Raw genomic sequence first — 27,006 nt, forward strand, 5'->3', positions numbered from 1 at the left:
CCTACTATGTCTCTGGTGAATCCTCTCATGCCCCGCATCTCTGGTTGTACCCCAGCTCTTGTATCCATAAATAAATAAATCTTAAAAAAAAAAACAAAGGCAAAACAATTATAAATGAGAAAAATACTGCAGGGGAGGAAAAGGGTGAGGTATCAGAGGGAAGGAAGTAGGAGCACAGGGGACTGAGGTGATGGTCCACAGGTGCACTGGGGAAGGAAACTCTATGGGGACTATACCTGAGGGGGTGGAGGGAAGCAAATATCATTTTAAAATGAACAGTGATGTAAAAATTTAAAAATAATAATAAAAAAATAATAAAAACTGTATCCCAGAAGGGGGAGAAACACAATTATAATTGGAGAATGAATGAATGAATGGTGGTAATATCTCAATCACTGGAAGGAAATATGGTTTAATATTGTTTTTGAATCAGGGGAAATCTAAATAGCTTATTTATAAAGAATAAAATTGAATGCAGGAAATTTAAGAGTAGAGAAGAGAGGTTCAGAAAATAAATGTAGGTATTGATCTTTGTTATAGTTATAGAAAATTTGAAAATGTAGTGATTTTTTGGAATATTTATTGGCAAACATCATTAAATACCTACTGGTAATAGAATAATGATATTATATTTCCATTGTATTATAAACGATATAATAGGAGCATAAGGGAAAAGCATATAATGTCAAGATTTATGAGTCTTGCTTTATAATAGAATTTAGCATCTAAGATAATCTTAAGAAGGCCTAAGTTTTCAACATTTCTGATTGCTGTGGAAACAAGTTACAAGCATGGGTGTTCAACACTTTTGTCCCTGATATATTTCAGAGGCATTTGAAAATGGAAAAATAAATAACACACTGTAAACCCATGATCTCCTATAGTCCTCAGGTGTGTGAAGAGGTGAACTGTCTTCAAAATAGCCCAAGTGCAACAATTTCCTGTTCAAACTGCTAGTGACACATTCATGAGAAATCTACTTTTTCCACTCTTGCTTCACTCTGAAACTTCACAGGGCAGTTCTTAAGATCACAGATCTGTGATCAGAAACAACAAGTGCTGGTGAGGATGTGAAGAGGGAACCCTCTTGCACTGCTGGTAGGATGCTCTGTGGTCCAGTCCCTGTGAAGATCAGTATGGAGGTGTCTCCTCCTTCACTCAAGGATGCACAACTTCCTTGCCAACAGAAGGTATGTGTTGCTCCTCTCCTCTCCCTCTGCTGATCCATGTCTTTTAGTGGAGGTTTATGATGGGTAGATGTGTATCAACTGATATGCAATTCATATGCAGTCAAATCAAAGAGAACTTTGGTGTCTTTATTTGAGTAACTCAGGTAAAAGATAAGATGAAATCAAAATATTTTGAGGATTTCTCAAAATATTTGAATTCTTTCCAGTGGAGAAATTGTCACGTTTATAATATCCTTGTATAATTAGAGTTGTAAATCAATGCAATTTAACTTGAAATTTCACCAGATCACGACAAAGAAGAGTTTACTTTGGAATTCATAATCAATACAGATATAATGCCATATATTTTTGTATTTATCTCAATGTTTAAAATTCGACTCTTAAAAATGAATTCATTCCATCATGAAGGTCAAAGGTAATTCCTCATCTACATACTTAGAGCCAATATAAAATATTTTAATTTTAATAGAAATCAAGATGAGATAGTTTCCATAAAATGCTATTTTGAATTTAAAAGTATACAAAATGCTTAAAAATAAGCAAAGTGTGTATAAGAAATGCCATGCTAATAAAACAAACTGCTGTCTAATGAATTAGGTTACATGGTATAAATTTATGAATCAGGATAAACATGGTGGTTCTATAAAAATAATAATGAAAATAAGGAATGTATTATTGACAGCTTACAAAGGTCAGGTTGAGTATGATGTTTTGCATGTATTATGTCTTAGATATTCCTAGTTCCATATTAGATTAGTAAACTAAAACTAATTTGAAAGACTATATAACTTTTTATATTATTTTGTCTTTTTCTTTTTTATTGAGTTAAAATTAAAATGTGATACTTAGTATCAAAGTCAGAATTAATTCTGCATCATTACAGTCTATTGACTGAATTACTAAAGTTATTTCTTTTTATTTATTGCAATGGCTTGCACAACTAAGGCATTCATTAACTTGGATAGTTACAGGATCTTTCTGGCAGTTTTAACCAATAATGTTGTCCAACAATTAATGAACCAATAATGTATGCATCATATTGGGTTTTTTATTTAGCTATTAAATCAATTACTAATTTCTTGTATTACTTAAACTTATGTATTTTAATATATTACTTTTTGTTGTTTTGTTTTTATTATTGTTTAGGTTTTGCACAAGCTTAGCATGCCATAAAAAAATTTCTTTAAAATTTTAAAACTTTCTCAGAATATCACAATAATGAAAGACATATTTTGAAAGAAAATAATAAGAGAATTTAATAACACCTCATCGCCTTTTAATAAATAACAATAAATTTCTAAATAAAAATAATAAGTGTAGGAAATGCTAACACTGCTATTTCTCCAAATTAGAACTTTTCAATCTTTAACTATTAGTTTTAAAAATTGACATAAAAATGGGAACATCATTTTTTTCTAAGCCATCATTCTGATTTCAATACAGTTACACAAGTGACCTTAAGATGCTGCTATGGACTATGACTTTAAATTAATAAAGATAATATTGGTCATGAACTTCTCATTTTTGGTTAATTTTTTTTCATTTTTCCAACCAATACTATTGTGTCAGCATGGAATATCCTTTGAAAAAATATTTATTCTCTCATGAAAAATAGTTGTAAAGTTCCTAGGAGTTCATATTTTTAAAATTTTCTCATTGAGGTAATATTTGTTTACATAATTGTCTGTATGTTGGAGTGATGGGATCCACCTCTGGTGATACTACCTTAGTGCTCTAGGACTTCAGACCAGATATGTGTGTTGTTCAACTGCAATACGAGTCTATTACTCTGCTCAACTCCGCCCACAGTGATCTGCTCCTATACACCATTTATTTAAGACTGAGAAGCATTTATCACAGAGCACAGTTCCTGACTTTACAGAGCAGCAGAGATGAATGAGCAAAGAGTCACCTATGCAGAGCTGAAGCTGGCAAAGGTCTCAAAAAGGCCGCAAGTGAAACCTAAAGAGAGCAAAAGCTCCACTACTGGAACGGAGCAGGGAGTAACCTATGCAGAATTAAGTCTTCACAATGCTGCTCGGGATCCTCAGGAGAATGGCAAGTCCTGTCACCTCAGAGGTAAAACATTTAGTAGACACACAGCACAACTATTCTTGGAGATGCAGAGGGGTGGAGGTGCACAAAGAATGGGGGATAAACTGACATGTTTTTCATTTGTGAGGCTGAGAATTTGGCATTGGAATATGATAGTCTAGTAGGAAATCTGATGGCTATTTGTGCCAGGTATTTTTATAATTTATAATTGTTGAAAAGCAATAGCTCATGTGTGTATTGTTTACTAAACACAACAATGGTATATTCTGGGGGAAAGATTCCAGTGGGAGATAGAGGTCTCAGGCCCAAATTTATATATGAGTCTCCCTGTGCATGTAGATTTTCTTGCAAACGGAACACCTGCCTCTTTGTGTCCTTTCTCAGTGTTTCCATTTTTCTCCCTGCAGGCCTATCAGCACCTCTGGAGAAGCGCATTGCTGGGATCTTGGGACTCACCTGCCTTGTCTTGATATGCATTATTGTGCCCATGAGAGTTATTTCCTGTAGGTACATTTATGAAATTTTATAACGGAACGTTTCACTTAATGATTGTCAGTTCTTTTAAATATTTCATAATATTAAGAAATATAACATATGTTAATATCAGTTTAATTGAATGTTGAATGGTTAATCTCTCCTTCTCAAAAGTACAAAGATGCGGAATTATCTGTGGAGATTATTTTATGTAGATTCAGGTATCACAATTCAAAGTCATGCTTTCAGAGACTGAAAGAATCTATTGAAAACTATGAATTTTTTTTTTTAAATTTGGTGACTACATGTAGGAGATGCTAAAATTTGACTCCAAATTTTTGTGATATTTTCCCCAAAGCTTTATTCTTCTGTTGTTTTTTTTTCAGAAAGTCAACTTTATCATTATAACTCTAATATTATGATTATAACACTACCAACATTCATTTCTAATTTTGGAATATTAAATTGATTCTTAATTACTGAGAACTTTAATTTTTATAAAGATTCTCTTATTTTTCTAGATACTACTAAAAAGCCAGAGCAGAATGATTTCTCCTCAGAGCAGAATGATTGCCCAAACGTCACTAATAGCCAGAAAGGTATACAATGATTTCCAAAATTCTGATGTTAACACAGTTTATATTATGTATACTTGTTACACTATGGTCAAAATGGTAACAAATATTTTGGTAAAGCATACATTACACAATCAAATAATAAATGTTCATGAATAATGATAATATGAAGGGTTCATCATATCCAACAAAAGGAAGAAAATTCACTTAGCACTTAAATACCCATGTGGCCAATTGGCTCATCTCCTGCTGCTATTATATGTATAAATAATGTTATTATTAAAAATGACTTTATTTGCTCTTTGTCAGGACATATACAGTGGCTATTATTAGTGTGAGTTTGGAACATATGGGCACATAATTTATAGCATGAGATGCTACCTTTTCTCTTGAGTGTGTGTTGTATGCACCAGCTATGAGGTGTGTGCATGTGTTATGGACATGTATGTTCAAATCTCAGCATGTATATGATATGTCATATTATTAATCCAAGTAATTTTAGGTAACAATTCATAATTTCCCTTCAGAATACCATTGCTGGCCTTGTCCAAAGGAGTGGATTATGTACTCCAACAACTGCTATTACTTTAGTGTTGAAAAAAAAACCTGGAAGGAGAGCGTGACAGCCTGTCAGTGTATGAACTCTCAGCTGCTCTACATAGACACTGAAGAAGAAATGGTAAGAATTTCAGTGTCCCAACCACTTTGATGAAGACTTATTCTGGTTAAATTTATATTTATAGAATCCATACATATTTTTGTTCAAAATTTGTAGTTTATTTAAAGTTTGTATAACATTTCTTTGTATGTCTTTGAGGTATTTTATTAAACTCTTTGACCCATTAATGCACACTTGAAAAACCCTGCTCTTGGCTTTCACAGAGAAACATATTTTCTATGTGTGTGTGTATATATATATATATATGTGTGTGTGTGTGTGTGTGTGTGTGTAAAATAAAGATTACTATTTAATTCACATCAAGAAAGGCGAGCATGTTGTGATCCCGCAGATTAATCACCAAGGCAATAAAATTGTATCTTCAGAGTAGAAGTCCCAGCCCCTAGCACACCTGAGACACCCTGTCTCTCTCTCTTCACTCCTGCTGTCTGGTTATTTAGCCACTGACTTGACTTTTAATTTCAGAGATCTTTTTCTTGCTTATGAACTGAAAGGTAATCATACAGTATAAAATTTTGTTCCTGTCCTGTCACTCCCCTATAATTCCTCATTAATTCATTGGCATATTGCATTTATGTGTTGTTTGCTAATTTTCACTGCAGATTTTTATGATATACCATTTTACAATCCATTCTTTTTGATGTGTCAAGTGTGGGGTATGTCAGTTCTCAGAGATAAAGAAACTTTCTGGGTTCTTTATTTTCAGTCAGAGGGTCCCCTTAGTTTTCCCAGTGCTACCCTACCAGCCCTGCTCATGAGTCCCTGGTGGTGGGAGGTGAAGTGAGTCCTGGCTGCTGACTGTTGTCACTGTCCTGAGGCATCGCCCTTGTCAGGTTGCCCTACGGTTGCTGGACAGGACCCCACACATCAGTGGGGAATGGCTGCCCTGAGCCTCCTCCTGGTGCAGGTTGGTGCTGATAGGCTACCGGCCTGGCTCAGATTTTCCTTGTTTACATACAAGAAGAGTGAAGTTCCTAAGTATAAATGTTTAGGAGCTCCTGTTATGTAACGATGATGTACTGGTGAGAGTTTGTGGCATCATGCACAATAATTTTCAGCACACTGTGCGTATGTGGTGTGAGGTTGGAATCTGTCACTTCATTCTGAAAGTCTAGGATATTGGGAAATCACATATTGCTTGTGTTTTTGTTTTTTATTTTTAAAAAGGAATCCTTTCATCATTCCTATGTAAGTGAAAATTCTTTATGTTTGAATAGAAATTCATGAACTCCATATCAGTTTTGTCATGGATTGGAGTCTACCGTAATGGCAGTCATCAGTCATGGATGCTATTAAATGGGTCCACTTCCCAACTACAGTAAGTTTATTTAAATAATGTTACCTAAGAGAAGAAAGGTATGAAAAGGAACATAAGAAGAATCATATTAGTGCATTTGATTTCAATTGTAGACATGAAGAATGTTGTTGAATGTTAATGGAATCTTGAAAAATATTGAAGAAAGGACAGCTCAGTTTGTCTAACTCCCAACTCTTACAAAAATTCTATGAAACTTGTCTTTATCTATTTTCAAATTATACTTGTATTGCAATCAAAAGAATAAGCTACTGTTCTTGATTTATCCCAATGTTATATAACAACAGAATTATACATTTGTCTTTATTTCAGAATAAGAGACTCATCATCTGGTAATTCTCACTGTGTGATGCTACAAAATGAACATTATGCAGAGGACTGTGAAGTTCCAAATATGTATTATTGCAAGCATAAGTTTATATTAAAAAAAAAACTAAGTTTGGATTTATTTGGGTAAATTTCTTTTTTAAAAAATGATTTATTTATTTATAGGAATTTTACATCATTGTTCTTTTTTATAATGTTTGCTTTCTTTTCTCAGGTGTAGTTCCCATAGAATTTCCACCACCAATTCACACTTGCACCATCACCATAGTTCCTTCTGTTCTTCCCACCTTCTTTTTTTTTCCTCTCTCTCTCTCTCCCCTGCAGAATGTCTCTGATGTATAGTTGTCAGTTTATTTTTGTTTTGTTGTGCTGTGTTTTTTTTTTTATTGTTGTGATTTCTTTCCCCTGATGTCTTATTTAGTTCTCCTATATTTCTATATAGTGAAACCATCCAATATTTTTCTTTTTCCTTCTGACTTACTTCACTGAGCATAATGCCTTCTAGCTCTATCCATGTTGCTGTGAGTGGCATTAGTTTATCTTTTTTGATTGTTGAATAATATTCCATTGTGTCTATATGCCACATCCTCTTGATCCAGTCATCTGTTTTTGGGCATTTGGGTTTGTTTCCATTTCTTACCTATTATAAATAGTGCTGCGATAAACATAGGGGTGGAGGTATTCTTTTGAATTAATGTTTTTTTGTCTTTTGGGTAGATCCCTAGGTGTAGAATTGCTGGGTTATATGGCAGCTCCATTTTTAGTAGACTGAGGAAACTCTATACGGCTTTCCATAGCTGTTAACTGTTGGAGACCCCTAAGGCATGCAGTGCTGAGAAAAGGAAAACATCAAGGTCATGGCTAGAAAACCGGTCATGGCCAAAAAACTGATCAGCGTGGTCGGAAGACTGGCCCATGTACAGATCAGGAAGTTTTTTCTTGTCTGCGAAGCTATGTCTGGGGACAAACTAGATTAGAAAAAGAAAGAGAATCACCTGATGGTGCAGAACCTGGGTGGTGAATGTGTGTCCAGACAAGGCCAAATGATAAGAGAATCCTTCATTGTCTAGTAAGGATTACTAGACACCTGAAGGGGGAGGGGGGCTGCTTGTATCAATAAAAACGAATTGCACTAGGCACTCAGGACACTTGAGCACAAATGAGAGGCCTTGGGTCCCTGGGTCCTGCTTCTCTTAAACTCTATTTGTGCCTGTCATTTTTTTATCATTTCCTCCATTCAATCAGATTCCTCTCTCATCCCTGTTCACTGGAGCTGGACTCTGGCAGTTAACCAATTTGCACTCCCACCAGCACATAGGTGACTTCATGTTTCACCACATCCTTGCCAATATTTATTGCAGCTAGTGTTATCTAATATGTGCCTTTCCTGGATAACATTCTATTTCAAGAAATGAATCTTAAAATTGATTTTGTTTTTATGACTTTTTTTTAAAAATAATTGTTCAAATATACAGTGCACAGAAAAAAGTACAGATAGCGTTACATTTTTTGTTCAGCATTTCATTTGTGGCTTCGTACCTTCAAAAGATTATATTTTGAGTGAGTCCATTTATATTTTACGGCAAACTCTTAGATACAGAAACTGGACTGGGGGTTGCCAGGACTGAGGGTAGATGGGATGAGGAACTGACCACATATTGGTTCCCTGTTTCTTTATGAAGTAATGAGCATTTTTCAGTGCTGAGTAGTGGCATTTGCAAATTCTGAATATGCTAAATATCTTTGATTTATGCATTTTGAATGGTTGAAATTTATGCTTTATAAATTATATCTCAATAAAGTTTTTTTTTAGAATTCTGTGATGTTTGAAAACATTTAATCTTTAAAGTAATTTGGAGCTTAGTCATCTTTGCGATATTTATTCTTTTAGTGTACATCAACCTTAATCCTTCCTTCAATTTCATTTTTTTTTCTCTATTATGCTTTGTATTTTTTACAAATGGCATAGGGAAATGATGTTATGCTTTTGTAATGGCATCTTATTTTAAAATGTCTAGAATGTCTGTTAGCAATCTTTATTGCTGTAAAAAGCAATACAACTGAAGTTGGCTCATTAATTCATATGCAATGTTTTTGCTCTCTTTATGTATTTTTCTATAAATCTAAAATAGGAATCTAGTATATGAATATAAAAATCATTAATTTTGATGTAAATAAGTACTTTGTTGTAAATAATCACACTTTGTTTCTTCTTTCCAAGTACAATTCCTTTTTTTTAACTGGCTTTTTACAGATCAGAATTTTACATCAAATACTGAATAGAAGTTACCATGATTGATCTCTGTGTATTCCCATTTTAGGGAGATACATTTCAATATTTATTCTTAGAGATGAAGTTTATTGTAGCTTTGTCATAATCACTCTCAAAATAATGTAATTCCATCACATTCTTTGTTGTAAAGTTTTTTTTTTAAGTTTGATGTTATGTTTCTATTCATTTAGCATCAATGGAATGTGATATGTTTTCAAAAAATGTTTATGAAGTATATTACCTTTATTTCTTTGAAATATAAGATCATCTTGCATTTTTGAAATAAAACTATAGCAATAATTCTGTGTGTTTTTTTCCACCATGTATATATTTTATTTAGATCAGCATTTTTCTTTCTTATTCACAAAACAAAATTAGACTGCATTTAATTCACAGCTACATGTTTGATATGTATGTATCAAGGCTACTGTAAATAGGATTCCTGTTTTTCTGCTAGCTCGAGGCCTTTGTGTAAAAGCACTGTGGTGTGTAAGTGTTCTTTCACTGCTGATTTCATCTGAGCATGAAAACCTGTTTTAGGGGAGTTTTATGTAAAAATTCAGTAGCTCTATCTCATGTGAAGTTTCTTCTGGTGGAACTATTTGCTGTACAGTTTTTTGGTGATTACATTTTCTACAAATTTTCTATTTCATATAAATATTAAAATGGATTTGTAATACTGGCTTTTTGTCTGATGTACCTATTAAAAATTGTAATGGAGGGGGGGAGCTCCCTGGTGTCGAAGGAGCTAGTCTTGGTGCTGTCAAACAATGGGCCGGAGCTACACCAGGAGTTCAATTCCAGGCCAGGGAGCTAACCCACTTTGCACAGCAGATCTCCCCTGATTCACCTACTCCACCCCTAGGTGTGTATTTCAGTAGATCTGCCAGTTCTGCTCTACACTCTGTCTCTGGTGAATCCTCACACATCCCGTACCTCTAGCCACTAGTCTTTATTTGTATGCATAAATAAATAAAATAATTTTTTTAAGCAAAACAAAAACCATAATGGTTTTCTCATACATAATCTAGGTACTAAAGACAGTTTCTCAATTGTTTTCTTCAATAGTGTAATTGCTGTTATTAAGTTTTTACAATGAGAATATGTTTGCTTTGTTCATACTTTTTAACAATTTTGTTTTTGTCATGTGTTTGGGCTATTTTTTTTTTTCTATTGTTTTAGACAAATTTTACTTATTTTTTGCTTTGCCATTTTCAGTTTCTTGGATGCATGCTCAGATTTATGCGCTTTCAATTTTGAGCGATATATGCATTTAAGGCATTTGAATTCAAAAGATAGAATATTACTTTCATATTTTCCTTCTGATTAATATGTTGTGAACACACATTATTATCATCTCTTTGACTCATAAAACAGACATATCACTGTATTCAAAGTCATGTGGGGTTTCATTTTTATAGTTACTATTTTATTTGAATCTGTTAGAGAATTTTCTTTGAAATTAGAATATTTTACATTTCTCTTAATAATGAGTAGTGTGACTTTGTGATTTAAAAAAAATACTTTTTTTAGGGGATCCTTGGTGGTGCAAGGGGTTAAGCACAGAATTGTGAAGCTATCCTTAGCCTCTAGAGCACGTTTTGATCCCTGGCCTTCCAGGGAGCTACCCACATGGTGCAGCAGACTTCTTCTGTCTCTCCCTCTGAACCCCTCAACAGCATATTTCAGTCAGTCTACCTGTTGTGCTCCCCACTCTATCTCTGGTGTGAATCTTCTCATCCTCCCGCATGTACTACACCTCTGGCTTACCTCCCAGTTCTTGTATGCATGAATAAATAAATCTTAAAAAAAAAAAACTTACTTTTTCTGTCCTCCAATATTTAGTTAAGTGATATTTTATAAAAAAATCAACTCTTTTCCCCCTGAACAGTTAGGGTTGGACTTTTGTCATATTTACAACACATATTCCTTGAAAGTACAGACTTTCTGTAAATAATCACTGTCTTTGATTATGTTATGATTTGAGGATGAACAAAGGAAAAACATATTGACAAATATTAAATATTTCAGTCATGAAATGCTGATATAATTTAATTGTTTTTAAACCTTTGCCATACCAAGAGATAAATTTTATCGGTGGAAATCTAAACAACTGTTTACAAATTAAAAAACTACAGAGAAATAGAGAAGAAAAACTTGGGAACTGGTGATCAACGGACTATTGTAATAAAGTTGAAAATGTAATTCTTCAGAAAATTAGTGACAATTTATTTAATACATATTACTTAGGGGATTACGGTTTTAGAATGTTTCCATTAAAATAGAAATGTCATATGAGAGTATAAGAAAAGGATATGTAATGGCAAGACTCAGCAACCTTGTCTAACAGTGAAACATCTACTAGACACTTAACTAAAGATTTTGTGTGATTGTGGTTGAGATGGAAGCAATTTAACAGCCAAGTATGCTTAAGCCCTTTGCTCCCTGATATCTTTTAGAATAGGAAGACAATTTCTTAGAGGTCTTCAATGGACAAACTAAATGACACATTACAAGTTCAGTCTCCTCTACTCTGAAGGTGTGTGATGAGAAACTGCCTTCACAATAGCTAGGATTTCCTGTTCAAGCTTTAAGAAATACTTTGACAAGAAATCTACTTTTTTTCCAGTGTTGTTTCACTCTGCACCATCACAGAGAGTCTGTGTAAGCCACAAATTTTGTTTGTTTGCTTCCATGAGTAACCAGGTCTCCCACAAGCGGATACTCCACTCTTTGGACAAGAGAAGGTATGTGTTCCTACTCTCCTGTCTCTCTAAACTCATCTCATTGATCACAAATGCTGTATATGATACAACATTGTTGTACAATCAAATTATAGAGAACATTGATATCTTATTGTATAATTCAGGGTGGGAAAATAAGCATAAATATGAAGCATATTATAGGTTATCTTAAATATGCAAGTTATTTACTGTAGAGATTTCCTCAAGTGCATATATTCAAGGATAATTTGGCTTTTAAATCAATACAGTTCTGTCTGAAATCCCATAAGCATCATGACAGGCAACTGTTTATTTTAGAATTTGCAATGAGTACAGACAAAATAACATATATCATTTATTGTTTAGTCCAGCCTTTAAACATAGATTCTTAAAATAAATCCATTTAATCAGGAAGGTCAAATGTAATGCCTCATACACTTTCTTCATCTTAATAAAACCAATTTAAAATTGTTTATACAAATGAGAATGAAGTAGTCCATAAAATTCTAACTTGCTTATAAAAAAATCATTTTTTTTAATTAAAGTGAACTAAACATAGCCAAAATATACACAACACTGATAAAGAGACTCCTGTCTAAGGAACTATGCTATATGGTCTAACTGATATGAATCAGAAATAACTTTGTCAGTTTGTCAGAACATTAAATAAAATAACTGAGCTTAGAAAGGGCAGGTTAAAAATTGTGAATTACATGTATATCTTATATGATTTTATTCCAGTTTTAGATTTGTAAGCAAAATTAGTATACTCTACATAACTTTTGTAAGTTTCAAAGCCAGAATTCATTTCAGATTCCACTCTCTGTGGAGCTCTTTGATTCCATTACTAAATTGCATTCTCTGTTTTATTACAATTAAAATCCTTCTGGAAGTTTGAGCCAACAACATTGCCCCCTGAAAGATTTTTTTTCTTTTTATCTTTTCCATTCACTCATTTACCAACTTATTGTATAAAATAAATGTCATTTCAAAATCTTTGCCTTGTCAATATTGTTTAGAATTTCAAGAAGTTAGTGTCACATATTCTATATAGTATCTATTCCTCAAAATTTTAATGGTTTCTTAGAACTCTACAATATTTTGAGAAAATATTTTATTTTAACCTTTAAATCCTTTTAATAATAAATTTTATTCACAATATAAAGATAATTTAGAGCAGGAAATTAATACATATTCTATTATATTAATTCTACATATTCTAACTATTGCACACTGTAGAATTTCCATATAATTATCAATACACTAAAAATTGTACAGGTTAGCACACTATTTTCTAATACAGCATTATTCTGATAGTTTCAAAATGTTTTATGGATTATGACTTTAATATGTGTGGATGTTATAATTTGTGAACTTTATGCCATTAATATTTGTTCTTCTATTCCCCCAAACATTAGAATTGTGTGAAAAATAAAATCACATTTTAAAAATTATTTCTTATTATGCAACACATTTTTTTAAGCTCTAAGGAAATTTTAGTCTTAACTTGTCCATTATTCAGCTGCAGTATGAGTTTATTACTCTACATGCTCCGCCCACGTGACTACACTAGGGATCTGGTCATCATGCACAGCGTTTAGTAAGACTTGCCTGTAGCTATTTGAGAGCTCCGTCCCTGACACTACTCAGCTGCAAGGATGTATGAGCAAACACAGAACTACCCAGAAGTGAATCCGGACCCAAGAGGACAGCAAAGGAAAGGTAAGGCCACTGAAAGCTCCACTTCATCAACAGAATAGCAAATAACCTCTGTGCAATGACATCTTCAAAATATTTCTCAGGACCTTCAAGGGAATGACAAGTACTTTGCGTGCAAAGATAAAACATTTAATAAACACACATGTAACTGCTCTAGGCTGTATGGTTGGGGTGCTGGTGTGCAGAATGAGTAGGGGATAAGCTCACAGAGTTTTCAAGTGCGAGAGATTGAGCTTGAAAGATGACTATGTCATTTTAATCTGAAATGTGAGGACTAATTTAGCTCCTGCATTGTTGGAGCTGGAGTCTTTGACAACATCTCATAGAGCATTAAGTTTACTGAAACGCAGCATGTTCTGGCGGCAAGATTACAATGGGAGATGTGGACTTGGGATCCAACCTTGTAGATGTGACTCCTTGTGCAGGCGGGTTTCATGTCTGTAAACTGTCATCATTTGTCTCCATTTTTTCTCTGTGTTTCCATTTCTCTCCCTGCAGACCCACCATTACCTCCAGGGCAGATTGCTGCTGAGGTCCTGGGGATTGTCTGCTTGGTCTTGGTGTCCACTATAGTGAAGACCATATTCCTTATTCCTAGTAAGACAATTTTGAAAGATTATTAATGACATGGTTTATACTTGATGGTTACCAGTGCTAAAAAATATTCAGACGTTAAGGAGAACATTCTTTTTTTTTTTTTTAAAGATTTATTTATTTATTTATACAAGCACTGGGTACAGTCAGAAGAGCAGGAGGGTGAGAGAATTCACCAGAGACAGAGCGGGGAACAGAACAATCAGACTGACGAAGTACACAGCTGAGGGGAGCAGCGGGCGGCAGGAGAGGTCTGCGTGCCATGTGGGACACTCGTGGGTGGCCGGGGATTGAACCAGTGCTGAAGAAGCTGCGGGCAGTTTCGCAACCCAGCGCTCAACCACTGCGCCACCAGGGGAGGCCCAGAACATTCATTTTTAATGTATGATTTTAATTAAGTGTTGAATTGTTGTTCGGATTTGTCAAAGTGTAAATATGGATAATGATTATGAAGATTATTTTATAGATTCACATATCATGATTCAATGACATGCTTTAGGATACAATTGAGAATTATGAATTTATTTTTGATAATTAGTAACCACACACTGTAGGAGATGGTGAAATTTGACTCTAAATTTTTGTGATATTTTCCCCAAAGCTTTATTCTTTTATTATTTTTTTCAGAAACTCAACTTTATCATTATAACTCTATTATTATGATTATAACATTACCAACATTCATTTTAATTTTGGAATATTAAATTGATTATTAACTACTGAGAACTTTAATTTTTATAAGGATTCTCTTATTTTTCTAGCTACTACTCAAAAGCCAGAGCAGAATGATTTCTCCTCAGAGCAGAATGATTGCCCAAAAGTCTCTAATAGCCAAAAAGGTATACAATGATTTCCAAAATTCTGATGTTAACACAGTTTATATTATGTATATTTGTTATTCCAAGGTCAAAATGGTAACAAATATTTTGGTAAAGCATACATTACACAATCAAATAATAAATGTTCTTGAATAATGATAATATGAGGGGCTCATCATATCCAACAAAAGGAAGAAAATTCACTTCGAACTTAAACACCCATGTGGCCAATTGGCTCATCTCCTGCTGCTATTATATGTATAAATAATGTTATTATTAAAAATGACTTTATTTGCTCTTTGTCAGGACATATACAGTGGCTATTATTAGTGTGAGTTTGGAACATATGGGCACATAATTTATAGCATGAGATGCTACCTTTTCTCTTGAGTGTGTGTTGTATGCACCAGCTGTTAGGTGTGTGCATGTGTTATGGACATGTGTGTTCAAATCTCAGCGTGTATATGATATGTCATATTATTAATCCAAGTAATTTTAGGTAATAATTCATGATTTCCCTTCAGAATACCATTGCTGGCCTTGTCCAAAGGAGTGGATTATGTACTCCAACAACTGCTATTACTTTAGTGTTGAAAAAAAAACCTGGAAGGAGAGCGTGACAGCCTGTCAGTGTATGAACTCTCAGCTGCTCTACATAGACACTGAAGAAGAAATGGTAAGAATTTCAGTGTCCCAACCACTTTGATGAAGACTTATTCTGGTTAAATTTATATTTATAGAATCCATACATATTTTTGTTCAAAATTTGTAGTTTATTTAAATTTTGTATAACATTTCTTTGTCTGTCTTTGAGGTATTTTATTAAACTCTTTGACCCATTAATGCACACTTGAAAAACCCTGTTCTTGGCTTTCACAGAGCACCATATTTTCTATATGTGTGTGTGTATATATATATATATATATGTGTGTGTGTGTGTGTAAAATAAAGATTACTATTTAATTCACATCAAGAAAGGCGAGCATGTTGTGATCCCGCAGATTAATCACCAAGGCAATAAAATTGTATCTTCAGAGTAGAAGTCCCAGCTCCTAGCACACCTGAGACACCCTGTCTCTCTTTCTTCACTCCTGATGTCTGGTTATTTAGCCACTGACTTGACTTTTAATTTCAGAGATCTTTTTCTTGCTTATGAACTGAAAGGCAATCATACAGTATATAATTTTGTTCTTGTCCTGTCACTCCCCTATAATTCCTCATTAATTCATTGGCATATTGCATTTATGTGTTGTTTGCTAATTTTCACTGCAGCTTTTATGATATACCATTTTACAATCCATTCTTTTTGATGTGTCAAGTGTGGGGTATGTCAGTTCTCAGAGATAAAGAAACTTTCTGGGTTCTTTATTTTCAGTCAGAGGGTCCCCTTAGTTTTCCCAGTGCCACCCTACCAGCCCTGCTCATGAGTCCCTGGTGGTGGGAGGTGAAGTGAGTCCTGGCTGCTGACTGTTGTCACTGTCCTGAGGCATCGCCCTTGTCAGGTTGCCCTACGGTTGCTGGACAGGACCCCTCACATCAGTGGGGAATGGCTGCCCTGAGCCTCCTCCTGGTGCAGGTTGGTGCTGACAGGCTACCGGCCTGGCTCAGATTTTCCTTGTTTACATACAAGAAGAGTGAAGTTCCTAAGTATAAATGTTTAGGAGCTCCTGTTATGTAATGATGATGTACTGGTGAGAGTTTGTGGCATCATGCACGATAGTTTTCAGCACACTGTGTATATGTGGTGTGAGGTTGGAATCTGCACTTCATTCTGAAAGTGTAGGGTATTGGGAAATCACATATTGCTTGTGTTTTTGTTTTTTGTTTTTTTTAGTTTTTTTTTTAAAGGAATCCTTTCATCATTCCTATGTCAGTGAAAATTCTTTATGTTTGAATAGCTATTTATGAACTCCATATCAGTTTTGTCATGGATTGGAGTCTACCGTAATGGCAGTCATCAGTCATGGATGCTATTAAATGGGTCAACTTCTCAACTACAGTAAGTTTATTTAAATAATGTTACCTAAGAAAAGAAAGGTATGAAAAGGACATAAGAAGAATCATATTAGTGCATTTGATTTCAATTATAGACATGAAGAATGTTGTTGAATGTTAATGGAATCTTGAAAAATATTGAAGAAAGGACAGCTCAGTGTGTCTAACTCCCAACTCTTACAAAAATTCTATGAAAATTGTCTTTATCTATTTTCAAATTATACTTCTATTGCAATCAAGAGAATAAGCTATTGTTCTTGATTTATCCCAATGTTATATAACAACAGAATTATACATTTGTCTTTATTTCAGAATAAGAGACTCATCATCTGGTAATTCTCACCGTGTGATGCTACAAAATGAACATTATGCAGAGGACTGTGAAGTTCCAAATATGTATTATTGCAAGCATAAGTTTATATTAAAAAAAAAAACTAAGTTTGTATTTATTTGGGTAAATTTTTAAAAAATAATTTATTTATTTATATAAATTTTACATCATTGTTCTTTTTTATAATGTTTGCTTTCTTTTCTCACGTGTAGTCCCCATAGAATTTCCGCCACCAATTCACACTTGCACCATCACCATAGTTCCTTCTGTTCTTCCCACCTTCTTTTTTATTCCTCTCTCTATCCCTTCCCTGCAGAATGTCTCTGATGTATAGTTGTCAGTTTATTTTTGTTTTGTTGTGCTGTGTTTTTTTTTTATTTTTGTGATTTCTTTCCCCTGATGTCTTATTTAGTTCTCCTATATTTCTATATAGTGAAACCATCCGATATTTTTCTTTTTCCTTCTGACTTACTTCACTGAGCATAATCCCTTCTAGCTCTATCCATGTTGCTGTGAGTGGCATTAGTTTATCTTTTTTTGATTGTTGAATAATATTCCATTGGGTCACATCTTCTTGATCCAGTCATCTGGGCATTTTTGGGCATTTGGGTTTGTTTCCATTTCTTACCTATTATAAATAGTGCTGCGATAAACATAGGGGTGGAGGTATTCTTTTGAATTAATGTTTTTGTGTCTTTTGGGTAGATCCCTAGGAGTAGAATTGCTGGGTTATATGGCAGCTCCATTTTTAGTAGACTGAGGAAACTCCATACAGCTTTCCATAGCTGTTAACTGTTGGAGATCCCTAAGGCATGCAGTGCTGAGACAAGGAAAACATCAAGGTCATGGCAAGAAAACTGTTCATGGTCAAAAAACTGATCAACTTGGTCGGAAGACTGGCCCATGTACAGATCAGGAAGTTTTTCTTGTCTGCGAAGCTATCTCTGGGGGACAAACTAGATTAGAAAAAGAAAGAGAATCACCTGATGGTGCAGAACCTGGGTGGTGAATGTGTGCCCAGACAAGGCCAAATGATAAGAGAATCCTTCATTGTCTAGTACCTCACCTGAGGATAGAGGGGGGCTGCTTGTATCAATAAAAACGAATTGCACCAGGCACTCAGGACACTTAAGCACAAATGAGAGGCCTTGGGTCCCTGGGTCCTGCTTCTCTTAAACTCTATTTGTGCCTGTCATTTCTTTATTATTTCCTCCATTCAATCAGATTCCTCTCTCATCCCTGTTCACTGGAGCTGGACTCTGGCTGTTAACCAATTTGCACTCCCACCAGCACATAGGTGACTTCATGTTTCACCACATCCTTGCCAATATTTATTGCAGCTAGTGTTATCTAATATGTGCCTTTCCTGGATAACATTCTATTTCAAGAAATGAATATTAAAATTGGTTTTGTTTTCATGACATTTTTTTAAAAATAATTGTTCAAATATACAGTGCACAAAAAAAGTACAGATAGCATTACATTTTTTGTTCAGCATTTCATTTGTGGCATCCTACCTTCAAAAGACCATATTTTGTGTGAGTCCATTTATATTTTATGGCAAACTCTTAGATACAGAAACTGGACTGGGGGTTTCCAGGGACTGAGGGTAGATGGGATGAGGAACTGACCACATATTGGTTCCCTGTTTCTTTATGAAGTAATGAGCATTTTTCAGTGCTGAGTAGTGGCATTTGCAAACTCTGAATATGCTAAATATCTTTGATTTATGCATTTTGAATGGTTGAAATTTATGCTTTATAAATTATATCTCAATAAAGTTTTTTTTAGAATTCTGTGATGTTTGAAAACATTTAATCTTTAAAGTAATTTGGAGCTTAGTCATCTTTACCATATTTATTCTTTCAATCTACATCAACCTTAATCCTTCCTTAAATTTCATTTTTTTCTCTATTATGCTTTGCATTTTTTACAGATGTCATAGGGAAATGATGTTATGCTTTTGTAATGGCATCTTATTTTAAAATGTCTAGAATGTCTGTTAGCAATCTTTAGTGCTGTAAAAAGCAATACAACTGAAGTTGGCTCATTGATTTATATGCAATGTGTTTGTTCTCTTTATGTATTTATCTATAAATCTAAAATAGGAATCTAGTATATGAATATAAAAATCATTAATTTTGATGTAAATAAGTACTTATTGTAAATAATCACACTTTGTTTCTTCTTTCCAAGTACAATTCCTTTTTTTTAACTGGCTTTTTACAGATCAGAATTTTACATCCAATACTGAATAGAAGTTACCATGATTGATCTCTGTGTATTCCCATTTTAGGGAGATACATTTCAATATTTATTCTTAGAGATGAAGTTTATTGTAGCTTTGTCATCATCACTCTCAAATTAATGTAATTCCATCATATTATTTTTTGTAAAGTTTTTTTAAGTTTGATGTTATGTTTCTATTCATTTTGCATGAATGGGAATGTGATATGTTTATGAAATGTTTATGAATTATATTATCTTTATTTCTTTGAAATATAAGATCATCTTGCATTTTTGAAATAAAACTATAGCAATCATTCTGTGTGTTTTTTCATCCATGTATATATTTTATTTAGATCATCATTTTTCTTTCTTATTCACAAAACAAAATTATACTACATTTCAATTTACAGCGACATGTTTGACATGTATGTACCAAGGCTACTGTAAAAAGGATTCCTGTTTTTCTACTAGCTCGAGGCCTTTGTGTAAAAGCACTGTGGTATGTAAGTGTCATTTCACTGATGATTTCATCTGAGCATGTAAACCTGTTTTAGGGGAGTTTTATGTAAAAATTCAGTAGCTCTATCTCATGAGAAGTTTCTTCAGGTAGAACTATTTGCTGTACAGTTTTTTGGTGATTACATTTTCTACAAATTTTCTATTTCATATAGACATTAAAATCTATTTGTAATACTGGCTTTTTGTCTGGTGTACCTATTAAAAATCGTAATGGGGGGGGGGCCTCCCTGGTGTCAAAGGGGTTAGTCTCAGTGCTGTCAAGCAATGGGCAGGAGCTACACCAGGAGTTCAATTGCAGGCCAGGGAGCTAACCCACTTTGCACAGCAGACCTCTCCTGACTCACCTGCTCCACCCGTAGGTGTGTATTTCAGTAGATCTGCCGGTTCTGCTCCCAACGCAGTCTCCGGTGAATCCTCTCACGTCCCACACCTCTAGCCAATATTTTAAGCAAAACAAAAACCATAATGGTTTTCTCATACATAATCTAAGTACTAGAGACTTAGTTTCTCAATTATTTTCTTCAATAGTGTAATTGCTGTTATTAAGTTTTTACAATGAGAATACGTTTGCTTTGTTCATACTCCTTAACAATTTTGTTTTTGTCATGTGTTTGGGCTATTTATTTTTCTTCTATTGTGTTTTAGACAAATTTTACTTATTTTTTGCTTTGCCATTTTCAGTTTCTTGGATGCATGCTCAGATTTATGCCCTTTCAATTTTGAGCGATATATGCACTTAAGGCATTTGAGTTCAAAAGATAGAATATTACTTTCATATTTTCCTTCTGATTAATATGTTGTGAACATACATTATTATCATCTCTTTGACTCATAAAATAGACATATCGCTGTATTCAAAATCATGTAGGAATTTCATTTTTATGGTTACTATTTTATTTGACTCAGAATTTTCTTTGAAACTAGAATATTTTACATTTCTTTTAATAATGGCTAGCGTGAATTTGTGATTTAAAAACCTACTTTTTCTGAGGATCCTTGGTGGCACAAGGGGTTAAGCACAGAATTGTGACGCTATCCTTAGTTTCTGGAGCACGTTTTGATCCCCGGCCTTCCGGGAGCTACCCATGTGGTGCAGACCTCTCCTGTCTCTCCCTCTGCACCCCTCAACAGCATATTTCAGTCAGTTTACCTGTTGTGCTCCTACTCTATCTCTGGTGTGAATCTTCTCATCCTCCCGCATCTACTACACCTCTGACTTACCCCCCCCCCAGTTCTTGTATGCATGAATAAATAAATCTTTAAAAAAAAACTTACTTTTTCTGTCCTCCAATATATGGTTAAGTGATATTTTATAAAAAAATCGAGTCTTTTTCCCCTGAACAGTTGGAGTCAGACTTTTGTCATATTTACAACACATATTCCTTGAAAGTACAGACTTTTTGTAAATACATATTACTTACTATTTTGCAAATACATATTACTTAGGGGATTATGGTTTTACAATGTTTCCATTAAAATAGAACTGACACATGAGAGTATAAGAAAATTAAATGTAATGGCAAGACTCAGCAACCTTGTCTAGCAGTGAAATATCTCCTAGACAGTTAACTAAAGTTTTCATGTGTTCATGGTTGAGATGGAAGCAATTTAACAGCCAAGTATGGTTAAGACCTTTTGCTCCCTTATATCTTTTAGAATAGGAAGACAATTTCTTAGAGGCCTTCAATGGACAAACTAAATGACACATTACAAGTTCATTCTCCTCTGCTCTGGAGGTGTGTGATGAGAAACTGCCCTCACAATAGCTACGATTTCCTGTTCAAGTTTTAAGAAACACTTTGACAAGAAATGTACTTTTTTCCAGTATTGTTTCACTCTGCACCATCACACAGTGTAAACCACAGATTTTGTTTGTTTCCATGAGTAACCAGTTATCCCACAAGCGGATACGCCACTCTTTGGACTAGAGAAGGTATGTGTTCCTACTCTCCTCTCTCTCTAAAAGCTCATCTCATTGATCACAAATGCTGTATATGATACAACATTGCTGTGCAATCAAATTATAAAGAACATCGATATCTTTATTGTATAATTCAGGGTAGGAAAATAAGCATAAATATGAAAAATATTATGGGTTATCTTAAATATGCAAGTTATTTACTGTACAGATTTCCTCAAGTGCATATATTCAAGGATAATTTGTTTTTTCAATCAATACAGTCCTGGCTGAAATCCCATAAGCATTGTGACAGGCAACTGTTTATTCTGGAATTTGCAATCAGTACAGATAAAATAACATGTATCATTTATTTAGTCTAGCCTTTAAACATAGATTCTTAAAATTAATTCCTTTAATCAGGAAGGTCAAATGTAATTCCTCATACACTTTCTTCATCTTAATAAAACTAATTTAATTGTTTATACAAATGAGAATTAATAGTCCACAAAATTCTAACTTACTTATAAAATATCAAAAGTCTTTTTTTTTAATTAAATTGAACTAAACATTACCAAAATACAACAACGCTGATAGAGACTCCTGTCTAAGGAACTATGCTATATGGTCTAACTGATATGAATCAGAAATAACTTTGTCAGTTTGTCAGAACACAAAATAAAATAACTGAGCTTAGAAAGGGCAGGTTAAAAATTAGTGATTTACATGTATATCTTATATGTTTTTATTCCAGTTTTAGATTTGTAAGCAAAACAAAATTAGTATACTCTACATAACTTTTGTAGGTTTCAAAGCCAGAATTAATTTCAGATTTCACTCTCTGTGGAGCTCATTGATTCCATTACTAAATTGCATTCTCTGTTTTATTACAATTAAAATCCGTCTGGAAGTTTGAGCCAACAGCATTGCCCCCTGAAAGATTTTTTTCTTTTTTCTCTTTTCCAATCACTCATTTATCAACTTCTTGTATAAAATAAATGTCATTTCAAAATCTTTGCCTTGTCAATATTGTTTAGGATTTCAAGAAGTTAATGTCACATATTCTATATAGTAACTATTCCTCAAAATTTTAATGATTTCTTAGAACTCTATAATATTTTGAGAAAATATTTTATTTTAACCTCTAGTTCCTTTTAATAATAAATTTTATTCACGATATAAAGGTAATTTAGAGCAGGGAATTAATACATATTCTAACACAACTATTGCACACTATAGAATGTCCATATAATTATCAATACATTAAAAATAGTACAGATTAGCACATCATTTTCTCATACAGCATGTTAAGACATTATTCTGATAGTTTCAAAATATTTTATGGATGATGACTTTAATAAATGTGGATGTTATTATTTGTGAACTTTACGCCATTAATATTTGTTCTTCTATTTCCCCAAAACATTACAATGATGTGAAAAATAAAATAGCATTTTTAAAATTATTTCTTATTATGCAACACATTTTTTAAGTCTAAGGAAATTTTAGTCTTACTTGTCCATCATTCAACTGCAGTATGAGTTTATTACCTACATGCTCCGCCCACCTGACTACACTAGGGATCTGGTCATCATGCACAGCGTTTAGTTAAGACTTGCCTGCAGCTATCGGAGAGCACAGTCGCTGACACTACTCAGCTGCAAGGATGAATGACCAAACAGAGAGCTACCCAGAGGTGAATCTGCACCCAAGAGGACAGCAAATGAAAGGTAAGGGCACATGAAGCTCCACTTCATCAACAGAATAGTAAATAACCTCTGTGGAAGGACATCTTCAAAATACTATTCAGGACCTTCAAGGGAATGACAAGTACTACGCATGCAAAAATAAAACATTTAATAGACACACATGTAACTGCTCTGGGCTGTGTGATTGGGACGCTGGTGTGCGGAAAGAGTAGGGGATAAGCTCACAGAGTTTTCCCATGTGAGAGTTTAAGCTTGAAATATGACTATGTCATTCTAATATGAATTGTAAGGACAAATTTATTCCAGTTGTTGAAACGCAGAATATTTTTTTTAAGATTTATTTATTTATGCATGCATGCATGCATGCACTGGGAACAGTCAGAAGCGTGGGAGGGTGAGATAATTCACCAGAGCCAGAGCAGGGAGCAAAGCAGGCAGAAGTGCCGAAATACACTGCTGAGGGGAGCAGCGGGCGGCAGGAGAGGTCTGCGCGCCATGTGGGACCCTCGCCCTCGCCCCGTGGCCGGGATCGAACCCCGTGCTGCAGAGGCTGCGGGCAGCTTCGCAGCCCAGCGCTCAACCGGTGCGCCACCGGGGAGGCCCTGAAACACAGAATATTCTGGCGACACGATTACAATGGGAGATGTGGGCTTGGGATCCAACCTTCCATACTTGACTCCTTGTGCAGGCGGGTTCTCGCATCTGTAAACTGTCAACATTTGTCTCCATTTTTAACCTGTGCTTCCATTTCTCTCCCTGCAGACACACCATTACCTCCAGGGCAGATTGCTGCTGAGGTCCTGGGGATCGTCTGCCTGGTCTTGGTGTCCACTGTAGTAAAAACCATATGCCTTATTCCTGGTAAGACAATTTTGAAAGATTATTAGTGACATAGTTTACACTTGATGGTTACTAGTGCTATAAAAATGTTCAGACATTAAGGAGAACATTCATTTTTAATGTATGGTTTTAATTAAGTGTTGAATTGTTGTTCTGAATTTGTCAAAGTGTAAATACGCAGAATGATTATGAAGATTAGTTTATAGATTCATATATCATGATTCAATGACACACACTTTAGGAAACTGAGAGACCCAATTGAGAACTATGAATTTATTTTTGATAATTGGTAACACTGTAGGAGATGGTGAAAATTGACTCTAAATTTCTGCAGTATTTTCCCCCAAAGATTTATTCTTTTATTAATTTTCAGAGAAAGTACTGTATTATAGAGTATTTCTATAACCATACCAGCATACAGCATCTCTAACTTAGAAATAGTATACTGATTAGTATTTATTGAGAACGCTATTCATTTTTATAAGGATTAATTGTTTTTTCTAGCTACTACTGAAGATCCAGAGAGGAGTGATTCCTCCGCAGTAATAAACAGCCAGAAAGGTACACAAAGATTTCCAAATTCTGATTTTAGTACAGTTTATATATATGTTAGACTTGTAATAATTGTAACAAATTTTCTGTTAGAACATACATTATAAAGTCAAATAATAAATGTTCATGAATGATGATAATAGGAGGGGTTCATCATATCCAACAACAGGAAGAAAATTTACTTAGAACCCCCACACCCATGTGGCCAATTGGCTCATATCCTGCTGCTATTATATGTATAAGCAATTTTACTATTAAAAAATGACTTTATTTACTATGTCAGGACATTTACATGGATATTTATTGTGTGAGTTTTGTTCATATGGGCACATAAATTATAGCATGAAAAGCTTCCCCTTTCTCTGTGAGTGTGTGTTGTATGCACCAGCTGTGAAGTGTGTGCCTGTGTTATGCACATGATTGTTCATTTCGACATGCATATGATATGCCTTATTTTATTAAACACAAATAATTTTAGGGAATAATTCATAATCTCTCTTCAGCATGTCATCGTGGCCCTTGTCCAAAGGGGTGGTTTACGTACTCCAACAACTGCCATTACTTTAGTGCTGAACAAAAAACCTGGAAGGAGAGCGTGAAGGTCTGTCAGAGTAACAAGTCTCAGCTGCTCTACATAGACACTGAGGAAGAAATGGTAAGACTTTCAGTGTCCAACCACTTTATTGAAGACTTATTCCTGTCAAATTTATATTTATAAATTTCACGCATATTTTTGTCCAAATTTGTAGTTTATTTTTAAGTTTGTATAATGTTCCATTGTCTATTGTGGATTTTACAAAAAATCTTTGACCCATTAATGTACACTTGAAAAATCCTGATCTTGACCTTCTTATAGAACAATATTTCTAATATATATATTTTATATATGTGTATGTGTGTATATATTATAGATATGTGGGTGTGTATATTAAATAAATATTGCAGTTTAATACACATCAAGAAAGGCAAGCATATTGTGATTGGGAAGATTAATCACCAAGTGAATGAAAATTGTGCCTGCAGAGCAGATCCTGAATAGAAGTCCCAGCCCCCAGAGCACCCCAGACATAATGTCTCTTTCTCCTCGCTCCTGCTGTCTGATTATTAACCACTGACTTGACTTTTAATTTCATAGTTCTCTTTTCTTGTTTATGAACTGAAATGCAATCACATGGTATATACTTAGTTCCTGTCTCATCACACCCCTATAATTTGTCGGTAATTCATCTGTATGTTGCATTTATCTGCTGTTTGCCAATTTTCACTGCAGAGTTTTATGATATAACATGTTAAACCCAGTCTGTTTTCTGTGTCAGGGATGAGGTGTGCGTGTCACCTGCTGAGAGATAAAGAAATTCTTGGGTTCAGTATCCTTAGTGATAGGGTCTCCTTAGTTATGGGAAAAGGCTGGCCTGAGCCTCCTCCTGTTGCAGGTTGGTGCTACAGTCCTCAGGCATAGGTCAGAATTGTCCTTGTTCACATGACAAGAAGAGTGAAGTTACTAAGTATAAAACATTAGGAGCACATGTTATAGAATGATGATGTTCTCGTAAGAGTTTGTGGCACTATGTACAATAGTTTTCAGCACACTACGTGTATGTGGTATGAGATTGGAATCTGCCCTTCATTCTGAAAAAGTAGGATCTTGTTAAAGAACACATTATTTATGTTTTTAATTAAAACGAAGCCTTTCATCATTCCTTTGTAAGTGAAAATTCTTTATGTTTGAATAGAAATTTATGAACTCCATGTCAGTTTCGTCATGGATTGGAGTCTACCGTAATGACAGCGATCAGCCATGGACATTTGTAAATGGGTCAACTTCACACCTAGAGTAAGTTTTATTTAAATAATATGATAATACAATTTAAAAATGCCATTGTTTGTCATTTTTCCCCACCCTTATGAACTTTGAGAAGAAAGGTATGAAAAGGAATATAAGAAGAATGATATTAGTGCATTTGATTTATTTATTTTTTTACAAGATTTTTTTTAATAATAAATTTTATTTTTATATTCCCCATACAATTGCAGCCCCCCTATTCTGACCCCAATCCCTCTTCTACCACCTCCGCCCCCCTAAAAGTGTCTCTGGTTCGTAGTTTTTTGTTGATTTTGATTTTCACTTTCTTATAGTTATTCGATTTCCTGGTCCCTTATTTAAGTTTTCTAGATTCCTGCTATGAGTGAGAC

At 34.3% G+C, this 27,006-nt stretch overlaps 1 protein-coding gene across 1 annotated transcript; it reads left to right on the forward strand.

Annotated features, from left to right (window-relative positions):
• Positions 1 to 3,082: 3,082 nt before the first annotated feature.
• Positions 3,083 to 26,651, forward strand: LOC311185421 (NKG2-F type II integral membrane protein-like; the record flags this gene model as incomplete). The annotated part of the gene is made up of 7 exons (XM_084256047.1): positions 3,083 to 3,269; positions 3,653 to 3,748; positions 4,241 to 4,318; positions 24,184 to 24,282; positions 24,766 to 24,822; positions 25,317 to 25,468; positions 26,547 to 26,651. The coding sequence occupies 7 exons, from the start codon at positions 3,083 to 3,085 to the stop codon at positions 26,649 to 26,651; spliced, it is 774 nt and encodes a 257-aa protein (XP_084112173.1).
• Positions 26,652 to 27,006: the final 355 nt, after the last annotated feature.

This window comes from Talpa europaea (assembly GCF_964194135.1).
Source record: "Talpa europaea genome assembly, chromosome: 15".
NCBI classification, from domain to species: domain Eukaryota; kingdom Metazoa; phylum Chordata; class Mammalia; order Eulipotyphla; family Talpidae; genus Talpa; species Talpa europaea.